Source organism: Centroberyx affinis, unplaced genomic scaffold, assembly GCF_046629955.1.
Source record: "Centroberyx affinis isolate AG114_WGS23_722 - 3 ecotype Tasmania unplaced genomic scaffold, CSIRO-AGI_Caff_v1 ptg005474l_1, whole genome shotgun sequence".
Taxonomy (NCBI): Eukaryota; Metazoa; Chordata; class Actinopteri; order Beryciformes; family Berycidae; genus Centroberyx; species Centroberyx affinis.
The window spans coordinates 1-14,706 of record NW_027282744.1 but is presented as its reverse complement, the minus strand read 5'-3'; the positions used below and the strand labels follow the sequence as shown (position 1 = coordinate 14,706).

Genomic DNA, 14,706 nt, shown 5'->3' with positions numbered 1-14,706 from the left:
TTGCATAGTGATTCATTTTGTTGTATAGTTAACTACTGAAACTACAAACAAATTTGGGCCATAAAAGGAAAGGAATGATTTTTTATTTTGATTTTACCATTACTGTAATTGAACCCCCTTTGACAAGCCCCGCCCCCTTTTAGAATTTATACTGTGGGAGCGAATGGGGAGTAAGCTTTCCATTGTACTTGTTACACACGGCAATAAATGATTATTGCTATTTATTAACAAATGTTCAGAGAAGTTGTTGCATGCTGTTTTAGAAGTTACCTGCTAACTGAGTAATCCTGCTTGCTGCAAAACCCCCACCTGGACTCTGGTGTCTGGAGTCTGGATCTGACTGATGGACATCAAAACCAAAACAAAACAAAACCACAGCTGACATTCCTGCACTTTCCCATCAATAGTGGGATATTTTATATTTTGGTTGATGACCTGTGAACAAGAGGGCACGTTTTGCAATAAACTCAATTGAGTGGCATTTTTTGCTGGCATGTGACTTTTTTGTATTATATTTTGTTATAATTTCATATCACATATACATTGTCAGTTTGATCATTTTTTTCACAAAGTAGTTTGAACTAATTTTTCTAAGTAGCTTTAGTTAACCAAACTAGATTTCTGCTGTAGTTCAACTACTTCCAGTGTGAATTGGTAGCTTTCAAAGCAGCTTCCCCAACACTGTCTGTTTCTACCTATAGTATATTTATCTTTCCACTTACCTATCCATCTATATACCCATCTATATCTATTTATATCTATATATCTATCTCTATCTCTCTATATCTACATATACACACACACCTACATACCTCAAATATTTACCATTACTACTATGATATTGTGTCTCAGTGTTAAACTCCATGCTGGGATCAACAGATGGGATTACAGAGAAAAGCCTCGACCCAAAAAACACCAGTTCCAGCAGCTCAGACCCAATTAACTGCATGTGTTTGACTAAAACAGCAGACTGGAAGCCTGTTAACTCCACCCATGTGGCTTAACGGGCTTAATGAACTCGTTTAGTCCAAAATGCTTCATATCAACTTTGGGGAAAAAAAAAAAAATCACCACAAACGCACAAATTCTAAGCGAACTTTTGAAAAGTCGAGAATCTTAAAACGCGAATCAGGTGCGTCTGTTAAATTTCCAACGCAGTTTTTCGCATAACGTCTTTATCGACACAACAAATCCACCTCAAGCGAACGTAAAAACTGTTTTGCGATATTTGTTTTTTTTTTCTTTTTCTAAATTTGGTGTTTCCGTTCAGCTCATTCCCGTTCGAAACTTAAATTTCTGCATAAAACGTCTCGATGGAAACACGACTACTGTCTCATTTAGTCGACCGGAGACCTCAGCTCACCTCCTTTAAAAAGTCAAATCATTTGGTTTAACGTTGAGCTGTCGGTCATTTTGTAAGAGCAGGAGTCACTGACCAAACTCTTCAAATGATTCAAAACAAAAACCTTCCGTCTGAAACCCCCGAAGAGTCCGTCCTGGTCCTGCTGCCACAGGCCGAACCGGATCACTGAATGTAAATAAAGCTTCAGACACAACGAGAAAAATTCCATCCTTTTTCCAGACCTTGATTTGTTTTGAAGATTTTGTCTGGTGTTCAATATGATTTACACAGACAGACATCTTGCCCCTGCTAACTAGGTCACATCACTGTATAGATGAAGATTGTTCTTCACAGAGACAAATATCAGAATATGTGAGATGATTGGCAGGGTTCCTACACGCTTTCCATTTTAAAATTCCATATTTTGTTCTTGACTGGACTTGATTTTGGTGGGTATTTGATATAATGCATGCTGATGCATGCTGGGTAATAAGAGCGTCCCTCTATCTGAACATTATTCTTCACATCAACACAAACTGTGGACTCAAAGTGGCTCTACAGCAACATAAAAGCTAGAATCATGTGTGTATCGGACCTGAACCGCAACATTTTCCATACTTTTTCCAGACATTTTTTTCAAATTCCCAAACTATTCAAGACCTGGAAATGATCAAATTCATTTTTAATACTTTTCCAGACTTTCCAGACCTGCGTGGGAACCCTGTCAGAGTCAGATCCGCTCCAAATGACGTGTAGCTGCAGCCCATGGAAACAGCTGAATATGATCAGAAACAACTGAGAAACTGTTGACTATATTTCACAGAAGCACTTGTGTATTTGTACTTTTTGGAGTATTTGTTAGTCAGTAATTTGACTTTCCCTTCAGTCCATCCCTCCTGCTTGAACTGTCATTTTTCACTTGTTCATATCTACAACTTTATACCACAAATATGGCGAAGCAATTGGTAACACTTTATAATAACCATCATTAATAAATGGTAAATTGATAGTTAATTAAACTTTAGTTAATAGTTATTTTACTGTTAACAAACAATGAAATGATCATTAATAATGTTTACTATTATTTACTATGTTTATTATTAGCGATAAGAGACGGTAAAAAGGGTAAAAAGCTATGATACAATATATAATTTATAAACAAATGATTTTATATTACACAAACGAATGATAAAATAACATAAATTATAGCATTACTAATAATTAGTAAACATTATTAATGATCATTTCATTGTTTGTTAACAGTAAAATAACTATTAACTAAAGTTTAATTAACTATCAATTTACCATTTATTAATGATGGTTATTATAAAGTGTTACCAAGCAATTTTAATGAGTTCACTATTACCTGAGAAGTATAGGAGTTGCTTTTTCATATTTTTTAACATAAAAACATAAAAAATAAAAAACTCAGCTTGGAATATTTTGGAAACAATTTTATTCAAGCGAACATTTACAATTCTTTCAGAAGAAATTGAAATTATACAACAAAAAATAGTGTGCTACTGTAGAAAAATAATATAAAGGGAGAATTTATTGCACTAGTTAGTTAGATGTTCAGGTGGAGAAGGCCTCGGTGTGGCGGCAGCTGATTGGTCAGGAGTGACGCCGCTCCTCTTCCTCCCGCTGCCGCCGGTGCATCTTCATCACCAGACTCCTGATCTCCTCCCTCTTCCTCCACACCTGCTGCCGTGGAAACCAGTGCTCCAACCGCAACGGGAGGTCAAAGTGCACCACCGGGTTCTGAGGAGCCAATCAGAGAGCTCGTTTAGGGCGAAAGGCTGTCCAACCAGATAGTGCAGAAAGGTATTTAACACCGGGTGATTAACTGAAACGTTGCGTGCAGCCTGGTTACATCGAGTTGAAACCTAATTTTTGCAACTAGGTTCACGCCACAGCCAATCAAAACGCTGAGATGATGTCAGCCTACAAACAAAAAAAGCGAGAGGAAACACTCGGTTCCTCCGTTACGCAACTTTCACTAATCAGGAAATCAACTTTTTTTTTAACCAAACGGTGGCTACATCATCAAAGAAACCAAACAGACAAACTCCATTCGATGTGATGTCAGTGATGATGTCATACCAGCAGGAAGCTCTCCACGTACTGCAGCAGGTAGAGGCCGCAGTCGCTGCTGTTGTCCTGCAGGGGGACTCTGCAGCTGCTGCCCCGCACGCTGTCCCCGCTGAAGAGCCGCGGGGTTCCCCTCCGCACCTCCCACTCCACCTGCAGGTAGCTGGGGGGGGGGGAGAAGGTTGTTATGGAGGGGTAGAGGTCTTCACGGGTCAACCCGGACCCTAGGATCCGAGACCTGACTCGGGAACCGTACGGGTTAAGGTCCACGTTTTATTATGGTCAATCGGGTCCGGGTCGAGTCCCGTTCTATTACCGCGGGTCCCGGGTCTGTTTATCATCATGTGTCATACCCACGTGGATCAGAGAAGACCCGTGATCAGCACCGATCACGTGACGAGACGATCAGATCAGATTACAAGAGCGAAACTAAGGTGAAAAAAAAAAAAAAAGTCGGAGTCGGAGCGGAGGAAAGGATCAAGATGGAAACCTTCTTCACTGAGGGGAGAAATAAGATAAAAGAAAATGAATATAAAGAGGTCAAACCCAGCGGCTCCTCTTCTGTTGTAGCTGCTAGATTCATGATGGAGTCTCACTGCCACCTACTGGACAAACTGTAGAACGGCACAACTTGGCAAGTCTTTCTGTTATTTGGATCTCCTTTCATTAGGCACCACATGTTGAATCTGACATGATAAAACGTTTTCAGCAGTAGAACGGCATTTTTAGCAGCAATTTTAATTACCGGGTTTGTCGGGTCCATAAAATAGCACAGTTAGAGAAAAGACGGAGTCCGAGAGGAGAGAGACCCGAGACCCGAGCCCCGAGACGGGTCTCGGGGCTCGGGTCTCGGGTCTCTCTCCTCTCGGACATGCACCGGGTCGGGTCTGTAATATCTCGGGCAAAAACGGGTCGGTATATATATATATATATTTTTAAATATTATCAGGTCCAATCGGATCTCGGAACGAATTTCCCAGGGTCCATTAGGGTTCGGGTCCGTCATTTTGGACCCGTGAAGACCTCTACGGAGGGGGTCTAGACTTGGAAGACCCTGCGCTGGCTCTAACCTGCCTCCTCCTGAGCGATCACACGGGGTTCAGACTGGAGGAAAACCTGCGTCAAACCAAGACGCACTGAAGATCCGATGATCTCAATCAGCGGTTCTCAACGTGGGGTCCGGGGACCACCAGGGGTCCCTGAGGGGGTCCCAGACTGATGAATTGTTAAGAAAGACTGTTCTGATCATAGTTTCTCTGTCATCTCTCTACCTGCAACACAGACAGTCATGGAGTTCTAAATAAAATATTCTCAGATTTGGGTCCGAGAGACTAAATCTCATCAAATGGGGGTCAGTGGCTCTAATGTGGACTAAATTAGGGTCTCTGATATGAACAAGTCCAGATCCTGTCCAGGCCCACAGCAGCAGCTTCGCTCATAACGAGCTGCTTCATAGAAACAAGTTAAATTCACTTGAACACATTGTTTTATTTCTCACATTGGGTTGAAACTAAGAAAGATTGTCTAGTTTCTTCTTGTTCTCAACCTGTCGGCTCCGGTTCAGAGTAAACTGTCCGTCTGTCATCTGACTGTGTGTTTGTTTAAGGTCGCCCGGCATCCCGGTTGAGTGGAGTTTTTTCCGTTTTTAAGCGCTGTGATTGGCCCGAAGGTCCAAACACCGCCCAGCTGGACAAAACTTTACAATACAACAACACATTTTTTTTCCACCAGAGGTTTTGGTCTCAGCAGCTAATTTCACTTTCACTTCAAATGGGTGATTTTAATGGAGATTTTCAAAATAATTGCGTGATATAACTGTTATAAAATGGGGTTGTTTTCCTAGTGATTGACAGGTCGTCAATCACGGACCAAGAGACCCTCGGCTTCACTCCGGCTCCAAAAACTGTCAACATGGCGGCGATCGTAAACTTGATCTTTTGGCTTCAAAACCCTTCAGAAACCCGTGGTGAAGAACTCACTACTACACCATGGTGATACTCTACTGATCTACTGAAGGGGAAATCTATCTATCTATCTATCTATCTATCTATCTATCTATCTATCTGTCTATCTATCTCTCTGTCTATCTGTCTATCTGTCTGTCTATCTATCTGTCTATCTATCTGTCTATCTGTCTATCTATCTGTCTGTCTATCTATCTATCTATCTATCTATCTATCTGTCTATCTATCTGTCTGTCTATCTATCTATCTATCTATCTATCTATCTGTCTATCTATCTGTCTATCTATCTGTCTGCCTATCTATCTATCTATCTATCTGTCTATCTATCTATCTATCTATCTATCTATCTGTCTATCTGTCTATCTATCTATCTGTCTGTCTATCTATCTATCTATCTGTCTATCTATCTATCTATCTATCTATCTATCTATCTATCTGTCTGTCTATCTATCTGTCTGTCTATCTATCTATCTATCTATCTGTCTATCTGTCTATCTATCTGTCTGTCTATCTATCTGTCTGTCTATCTATCTATCTATCTATCTGTCTATCTGTCTATCTATCTATCTGTCTATCTATCTATCTGTATCAGTGACTGGTACAGAGGCAGGACTCACTCTCTCAGCAGCTTGCAGACGTTTTCGTGGTGCGACAGCTTCAGTGAGTTCATCACCAGGATGCACGGCCTGCAGAGGAGACAGGCAGGGTGACAGGAAAAGAAACCACACAAGGTAAAAGAACACAGAAGAAGAACAAGACGGTTTAGGACGGAGAGGCGAATAATATCTTAGATTATAAACAAGAGATTTTTAAAAGAAAATGCAAAACATAATCAAATAAATAAAACAATACAAATGGAATAAAAAATAAAAAGAAACAACACAATTTATCCTCACCCTGAGGAAGAACAACTACTGACTCCCAAGACGCGCACTGAAAGATACAGGAAGTCACCCATCCCCTTTTTAATAAGACTCTTAAATAAAAATCTATGCTTTTATTTTGACGTGTGCATCGTAACTGCTCATGCGTTTCAGTTGTCTGGGTGTAAAACCATATGAGTGTTAAATAAAAACTTGAACTTGAACTTTTTTTTTTATATGCATGTGTGTATGTATGTATATGTGCGTATACATGTTTGTATGTGTGTGCATATATGTATGTTATTGTTATTATTATTATTAATGTTGTTATTGTTATTATGGTTATTATAATTTATCTTTATTGTTTTTTTATTATTATTATTTAGTCATTTTATTGTATTTATTATTATTATTATTAATTAATTTTTTTTTTTCTTTCCTCTGATTCATGTCAATGTCAAGGTACCTGCATCCCTCACATTCAGGAAAAATAAAAAAAACTTGGTCACAAAAAAAGGGGCCGAGACGCGTTGGAAGTTTTCATAATGAATAAAGGCTCTTTAACCCTTTCTGGAGAGCCTGGATCTATTTCTCCTCAATAAAACAGAGTGGAGTTTCCCTGGAGGATTACCTCTTCAGAAGCGTCTCCTTCCTCCAGCCCTGCTGCGTGCACTCCTTCAGAAACACAAACACAACCCGCTGGTTATATTGTGCTTATTAAAAGAAACAACACATGTGACCGAACCGCATGAACAGAAGATCCGTTCAACACCAGAAGGCTTCATCAAACTGCACTTTCTCAGGTCAATAACTTTGATTAAGCCAAAATCATTCATTGAACTCTATTATGCAATGATTGAAAACATCAGTAAGAAAAATATCTACAATATGTGCTTGTTTGTTTTCACAGTTTCCTCGACTACTTACAGAAAAATACAGAGCTTGTAAAGGGAGGAGAGAAGGATAGTTGGGATATGCTGGTGTGTGTGTGTGTGTGTGTGTGTGTGTGTGTGTGTGTGTGTGATGAGATGGAAAACATCCCATAATACTGACCGGTGGCTGGTGTGACCTCAGAGTGCAGGCTGGTTTTCCCCCGGCTCGCTCCGCTCCACCTGGGAGACAAACACCAACACAACAACAGAGTCAGCCCTCTCTCCTTTTTCCCCTCTCTTTGTGTTTCTCGTCCTGTGTCGTTTATTTTTGGGACGAGGAGGGAGGGAGGGAGGGAGGGAGGAGGGAGGAGGGAGCGAGGAGGGAGGGAGGAGGGAGGGGCGAGTTCACACCTCTGACTACAGTAGAAACAGCAAAGCATCTGCATGCTGCACTCAGAATGTTTGTTTCCATGACGACAAGCTGCAGCTGCTGCAAGCATAGAGATATAACAAATATATTTTTATAGTGTTTTATCTCTATGGCTGCAAGCATCAGCAAACACTACAGTACCACAACACAGTTCAACTACTACCAACTCTACTACTGCTACTTTAAAACACAGTAACAAGTACTACTAACTCTACTACTGCTACTTTCAACACAGTAACAAGTACTACTAACTCTACTACTTCTACTTTCAACACAGTAACAACTACTACTAACTCTACTACTGCTACTTTCAACACAGTAACAAGTACTACTAACTCTACTACTGCTACTTTCAACACAGTAACAACTACTACTAACTCTACTACTGCTACTTTCAACACAGTAACAACTACTACTAACTCTACTACTGCTACTTTAAAACACAGTAACAAGTACTACTAACTCTACTACTGCTACTTTAAAACACAGTAACAACTACTACTAACTCTACTACTGCTACTTTCAACACAGTAACAAGTACTACCAACTCTACTACTACTACTTTAAAACACAGTAACAACTACTACTAACTCTACTACTGCTACTTTCAACACAGTAACAAGTACTACCAACTCTACTACTGCTACTTTCAACACAGTAACAAGTACTACTAACTCTACTACTGCTACTTTCAACACAGTAACAAGTACTACTAACTCTACTACTGCTACTTTAAAACACAGTAACAAGTACTACTAACTTTACTACTACTACTTTCAAGACAGTAGCGACTACTACTAACTTTACTACTTCCACTTTCAACACAGTAACAAGTACTACTAACTACTACTGCTACTTTCAACCCAGTAACAAGTACTACTAACTTTACTACTTCCACTTTCAACACAGTAACAAGTAGTACTAACTCTACTACTGCTACTTTCAACATAGTAACAAGCACTACTAACTTTACTACTACTACTTTCAACACAGTAGCGACTACTAACTCTACTACTGCTACTTTCAACACAGTAACAAGTACTACCAACTCTACTACTGCTACTTTCAACACAGTAACAAGTACTACTAACTCTACTACTGCTACTTTCAACACAGTAACAAGTACTACTAACTCTACTACTGCTACTTTCAACACAGTAACAAGTACTACCAACTTTACTACTACTACTTTGTCCCCTTTGAACAAAGATTAACAAGTACTATCAAATTTTCAACACAGTAACAACTACTACCAACTTCACTACTGTTGCTTTCTCCATTGTCATTCTGGTTGTTTTCCTGAACTGTCCGATGCATAAATTAAGTCAAATCCCACATCCTCTTGGCTGCGATCAGTCGGCTGACAAGCTAAACTTTCTGGAGAACGAGCACAGGAACATCACCGGGGTTTTGAAAGATAAAGTACTTCACAAGGAACCTCCTCTGCTATCTAGAAGCTGCAGTAGTCTTCACAGCTCCTTAAAGGCTTATTGCAGTTTAACCCTTGGCATCAAATAAATCTTATACATGATCTACGTCTGTGTCATTTGAACCATTTTCTTTCATCTTGCATTATATGACCAGTGGTCACCGTTTCTTCAGATGATAAGACCTCTTTAACACCAACTGAAAGAGCTTAGTGTGATTCGGAGGAGGCTGGAGCACTTAATCCTCATTTTTTGGGTGCGAACTTTAATTCCCACAACGGCTGCGGCCAACGTTTTACAATGTACAACGTTTTAATGAGCGCTGGGCAAACACAGCGTCCCACAACCCCCGAATCTTTCTCACTGGACAACTGCAGCGATAAAAACGAGCCGTACCCCGTGTTGGCGTGACGGCGAGCGGGTAAACACAACACGCAAACATCCCTGGTGACAATTAGAGGCGGTCTATTAAACATCATGGAGCCCCTGAGAGAGAGAGACACGCTGCCAACAGCTCGGTTTTATTGAGGAAAATTTAAGGTCAAGAATTCACGGGCCGCGAACACGTCGAGACGCACCTGCCGAGGCCCGGGGGGCGGAGCCGGAGGGCGGAGCGTCTCCGGGTCCGCCGCCGTCCGGAGGGGGGCGGAGGCGGCTCTGCGGGACCGGCCACTCCTCGTACCGGCTGTCCTCCAGGCCGGGGAAGCAGATGACCACCAGGTACCAGTGAGCTCTGGAGGAGGAGAGAAATAAAGACTTGTAAGGAAAGGTGTGCACCAGTAACCAGTAACCAGTACGCACTGTGTGTACCGTGTGGATAGGCCTGTGCATTGATGCCACCAAGACAAAGTCCTGTACATATTTTGTTCCTTGGCGTGCGCACACACACACACACACACACACACACACACACACACACACACACACACACACACACACACACACACACACACACACACACACACACACACACACACACACACACACACACACACACACACACACACACACACACACACACACACACACACACACACACACACACACACACACACACACACACTTCCAGTGCACGTCTGGGAAAGTATAAATAAAATAAAAAAAAGTATTCAATTGTTTTCAGGCCTGTAAAAGTACACAAAAATTGTCACTCAATCGGCACTCACTGCAAGTTGCTCTGGATAAGAGTGTCATCTAAGTCCCTAAAATGCAAAAATGTAACTGAATCAATCAGTAGTGGAAAGTAACTAAGTACATTTACTCTAGTACTGTACTTCAGTACAGTTTTGAAGTCACCCAACACTTCAACACACAAATGGGGAGCTGTCCTTAAGAGTTAGTGATCTTACGTTTGGTACTTGCGCACATTTCATTGCTAATGCTTTCTACTGTCAGGTTAAGTGAAGGATTTGAGTGGAATCAACTGATCCTTATCCAGATTGGGGTCAAAGGTGACTTGGAGAAACAACAATAAAAATGTATTTCAGTGAGAATGACATCTGGAGAACAGATTCTAAAGGAAACAGTGTTAACCTCAGCCTGCTGGGGGCAGTGAGGAGGGGATCCAAACCCACCAACAAATTCACATAACAGGCAATATTTTGCAACTGGGAAACCCGGGGGGGGGGGGGGGGGACGTGTGTTTCCTCATTTAGTTTTATGGGAACACACTGCAGCATGTTAGCGCTGCAGATACTCTGCTATCTGGGACAGAGGGATGATGTCATTTTCCAGCTAGGAGGCAAGTTTCCTTTTTCATCGTTGCTGCTTTGGAACAAAAACGTCTCCACTGGAGTACAGTAGGTTTTGTTTTGTGGTGGACTGGGAGGGTCAGAGGGATTTGTTTTGAGCTCTAATGCTTGTTGAAAAGTAGAACCTGTACACTGAAGCATGATTTTACTTTTTATTTCACGGCACTGTTTCAATCCATGATGGATCTTCGTCAGGTCAAATTATAATTAGAATCCTATATGCAGCCTGCACTGTCACCTGGTAACTCAACTTTTTTATTATATACCATGGCAACCGTGTGTGTGTGTGTGTGTGTGTGTGTGTGTGTGTGTGTGTGTGTGTGTGACTGTACAGAGCTTGTGCAGTATGAGTGTGTGAGTGTCTTCAGTATTAAGACTGGTCTCTACTCTGTTTGAATCGAGTGTTTCCAGTGTGACTGCTTTGTTGAAATCAAGAGATGGTCTTACTCTTGGTTGACAGGCACAAACAGGAAGTCTTTGGTGAAGATGTCAACATGGCGGGTCCAGGTCTTCACCCTCTGGTGTCGCATGTGACGATCGCTGGAAGGAAAACGACAACGTCAGAGAGGAGGCCTTAAAAAGTCTGAAAAACACTTAAACAGTCTGAATTCAAGGCCTTAAAAAGTCTGAAAAACACTTAGTCTGAATTCAAGGCCTTAAAAAGTCTGAAAAACACTTAGTCTAAATTCAAGGCCTTAAAAAGTCTGAAAAACACTTAAACAGTCTGAATTTACGGCCTTAAAAAGTCTGAAAAACACTTAAACAGTCTGAATTCAAGGCCTTAAAAAGTCTGAAAAACACAATCTGAATTCAAGACCTTAAAAAGTCTGAAAAACACTTAATCTGAATTCAAGGCCTTAAAAAGTCTGAAAAACCCTTAAACAGTCTGAATTTAAGGCGTTAAAAAGTCTGAAAAACACTTAATCTGAATTCAAGACCTTAAAAAGCCTGAAGAACACTTAAACAGTCTGAATTCAAGGCCTTAAAAAGTCTGAAAAACACAATCTGAATTCAAGGCCTTAAAAAGTCAGAAAAACCCTTAAACAGTCTGAATTTAAGGCGTTAAGTCTGAAAAACACTTAATCTGAATTCAAGGCCTTAAAAAGTCTGAAAAACACAAACAATCTGACTTCAAGGCCTTAAAAAGTCAGAAAAACCCTTAAACAGTCTGAATTTAAGGCGTTAAAAAGTCTGAAAAACACTTAATCTGAATTCAAGACCTTAAAAAGTCAGAAAAACACTTAATCTGAATTCAAGGCCTTAAAAAGTCAGAAAAACCCTTAAACAGTCTGAATTTAAGGCGTTAAAAAGTCTGAAAAACACTTAATCTGAATTCAAGACCTTAAAAAGCCTGAAGAACACTTAAACAGTCTGAATTCAAGGCCTTAAAAAGTCTGAAAAACACAATCTGAATTCAAGGCCTTAAAAAGTCAGAAAAACCCTTAAACAGTCTGAATTTAAGGCGTTAAGTCTGAAAAACACTTAATCTGAATTCAAGGCCTTAAAAAGTCTGAAAAACACAAACAATCTGACTTCAAGGCCTTAAAAAGTCAGAAAAACCCTTAAACAGTCTGAATTTAAGGCGTTAAAAAGTCTGAAAAACACTTAATCTGAATTCAAGGCCTTAAAAAATCAGAAAAACACTTAATCTGAATTCAAGGCCTTGAAAAGTATTAAAATGTCTTAAATGAATTTATTTGTGGTCTACATTTTTACACCATGTGATCACAGCCTTTTTTTTTTTAAATTAAGTTTCATTTTGAAGTCAACTTTAAAACTGGACAATGGTACTGACAGATTCTTTAACTTCGGTGATATAGGGAAGTAAATAAGACAAATGCCATGAATTTTGTTTGTTCAAGCCTGGCAAAATTAAATAATCTGAATTCAAGGCCTTAAAGTATTAAAATGTCTTAAATATAATAATTAGAAGTCATTGTTACACAATGTGATCACAGGCTTTTCTTTAATTAAGTTTTAATTTGACGCAACTATAAAATAAGATAATCCTGAGATTCTTTACATTTGAGGCAGTAATGTCTTTTACACTTGTACTTTTTCACTGTATTTGTACTTGCAGTTGGTCACAGTAAGTTTGACCCACATGCATGTTGACTCTTAGATTACTACAGAACAGAACATGTTTTATTTTCATCGCATCTGCTTTAATAAACAGAACTGTTTTCTGATTGGTCCAAATGAAAGTACACAAAGGTACTCCAACATGTTCTGGTTTAAAAGCTACCATTAAAAAGTATTGAAACAGACCACTGGGTTTCTTTAATCTAAAATTAATATTTTTGTTTTATTCTATAAACTACTAACAACATTTCTCCCAAATTCCAAATAAAAATATTGTCATTTAGAGCATTTATTTGCAGAAAATGACAACTGGTCAAAATAACAAAAAAGATGCAGATTTTCAGACCTTGAATAATGCAAAGAAAACAAATTCATATTTATTTTTAAACAACACAATACTAATGTTTTAACTTAGGAAGGGTTCAGAAATCAATATTTGGTGGAATAACCCTGATTTTCAATCACAGCTTTCATGCGTCTTGTTCATTTCACTCATTTTACTCAAACACATACCTATAAATAGTAAAACCAGAGAAACTGATAATTTTGCAGTGGTCTCTTAATTTTTTCCAGAGCTGTATACACCAGATCCAGTCTGTTAAAGTGTTCTTATTTAGGATTTAAGTTCCCTACTCTGCTTTAAAAAGTCCCATTTTTCTGTTTAATGTCGTGCTGTCGATCACTTAGCCAACCAAGCGCTTTCAAAAAGGAACATCATTTGGTTTCATTTTGTTCTACCAGTTTTAAAAAGCAGGCGTCATGTTTCCCCCCCCGGTGGAGACTCGTGTTGGGATGAACCTAACAGGAGGTGCGGTGGGAGTTTCTTACGGGACGGACGGCTCCTCCTCTCCTGCGGCTCTCCGTCTGCTCAGCTGTTTGTAGAAGAAGCTGCTGAAGACGTGACATCGCTCCGCTACAGCGCCGTCCGCCGCCTCCAGCAGGAGGAACCTGCAGGAGAGAGGAGTCAGCAGGCGGTCGCACTTCAAAATAAAAGTGTTTTTTAAGCTCAGGAGTCAAACTGACTGAATGTGGCCTCGCTCTTGGTTCCAGGACGACTGAAAGCTGCTGATGACAAGCCACCAGAAACAAAGCAATAAAACCCTTTCCAGGTTAGAAACAACAGGGCCAGAATCATATCGTGATGATATGAAGATATTTTAATATTGTGACACATGTCTCTGCCGTCTGAATGGATGATGACAAGCAAGTTTAGCTTGAAGGCTCTGATAGAATGAGGTATGGTAGGAATATTATTTGAAGATTTCAGTTTTGTTTGGCATCACACCTGGTATTGCCATTCGGTTCAATGAGATGAACATTAATTTGATTATTTGACGTGATTTTGCATACATGAACCATGTCGTGATATATATTGACAGAGAAAAATCCTTGTGATTATGATCATATTGATTTCAACCATATTGTCCAGCCCTATATACTAGGGCTGGGCGATAATTCAATATTATCGTTTATCGTCTTTCAGTGGAATCATATTGTGATGATATGAAGATATTTTAATATCGTGACACATTTCTGCTGTCTGAATTGATGATGACAAGCAAATTTTACTTAAAAACTCTGATAAAATGAGGTATGGTAGGAATATTATTTGAATATTTCAGTTTTGTTTGACATCACACCTAACATCACCATTCGGTTCAATGAGATGAACATTAATTTGATTATTTAACGTGATTTTGCATACATGAACCATATCGTGATATATACTGATATCGAGAAAAATCCTTATGTTTATCGTGATATTGATTTCAACCATATCGCCCAGCCCTACTATATACCCCATCCTTGGTCTCTGTACATCGTCTAATTGTCTTTGCTCAGTGAATGAATATGAGATGTAATATTGTTGTATGATAGCCTATG

The 14,706-nt window shown here is 39.7% G+C and overlaps 1 protein-coding gene across 1 annotated transcript; it reads right to left on the bottom strand.

Annotated features, from left to right (window-relative positions):
• Nucleotides 1-2,809: 2,809 nt before the first annotated feature.
• On the bottom strand, nt 2,810-13,802 carry LOC139667372 (sentrin-specific protease 7-like; the record flags this gene model as incomplete). The annotated part of the gene is made up of 8 exons (XM_071546823.1): nt 2,810-3,103; nt 3,446-3,596; nt 6,015-6,083; nt 6,892-6,935; nt 7,314-7,372; nt 9,568-9,722; nt 11,188-11,280; nt 13,651-13,802. Coding segments are annotated over 8 exons (870 nt in total), but the record flags the coding sequence as incomplete, so codon positions are not given.
• Between the last annotated feature and the right edge of the window lie 904 nt (nt 13,803-14,706).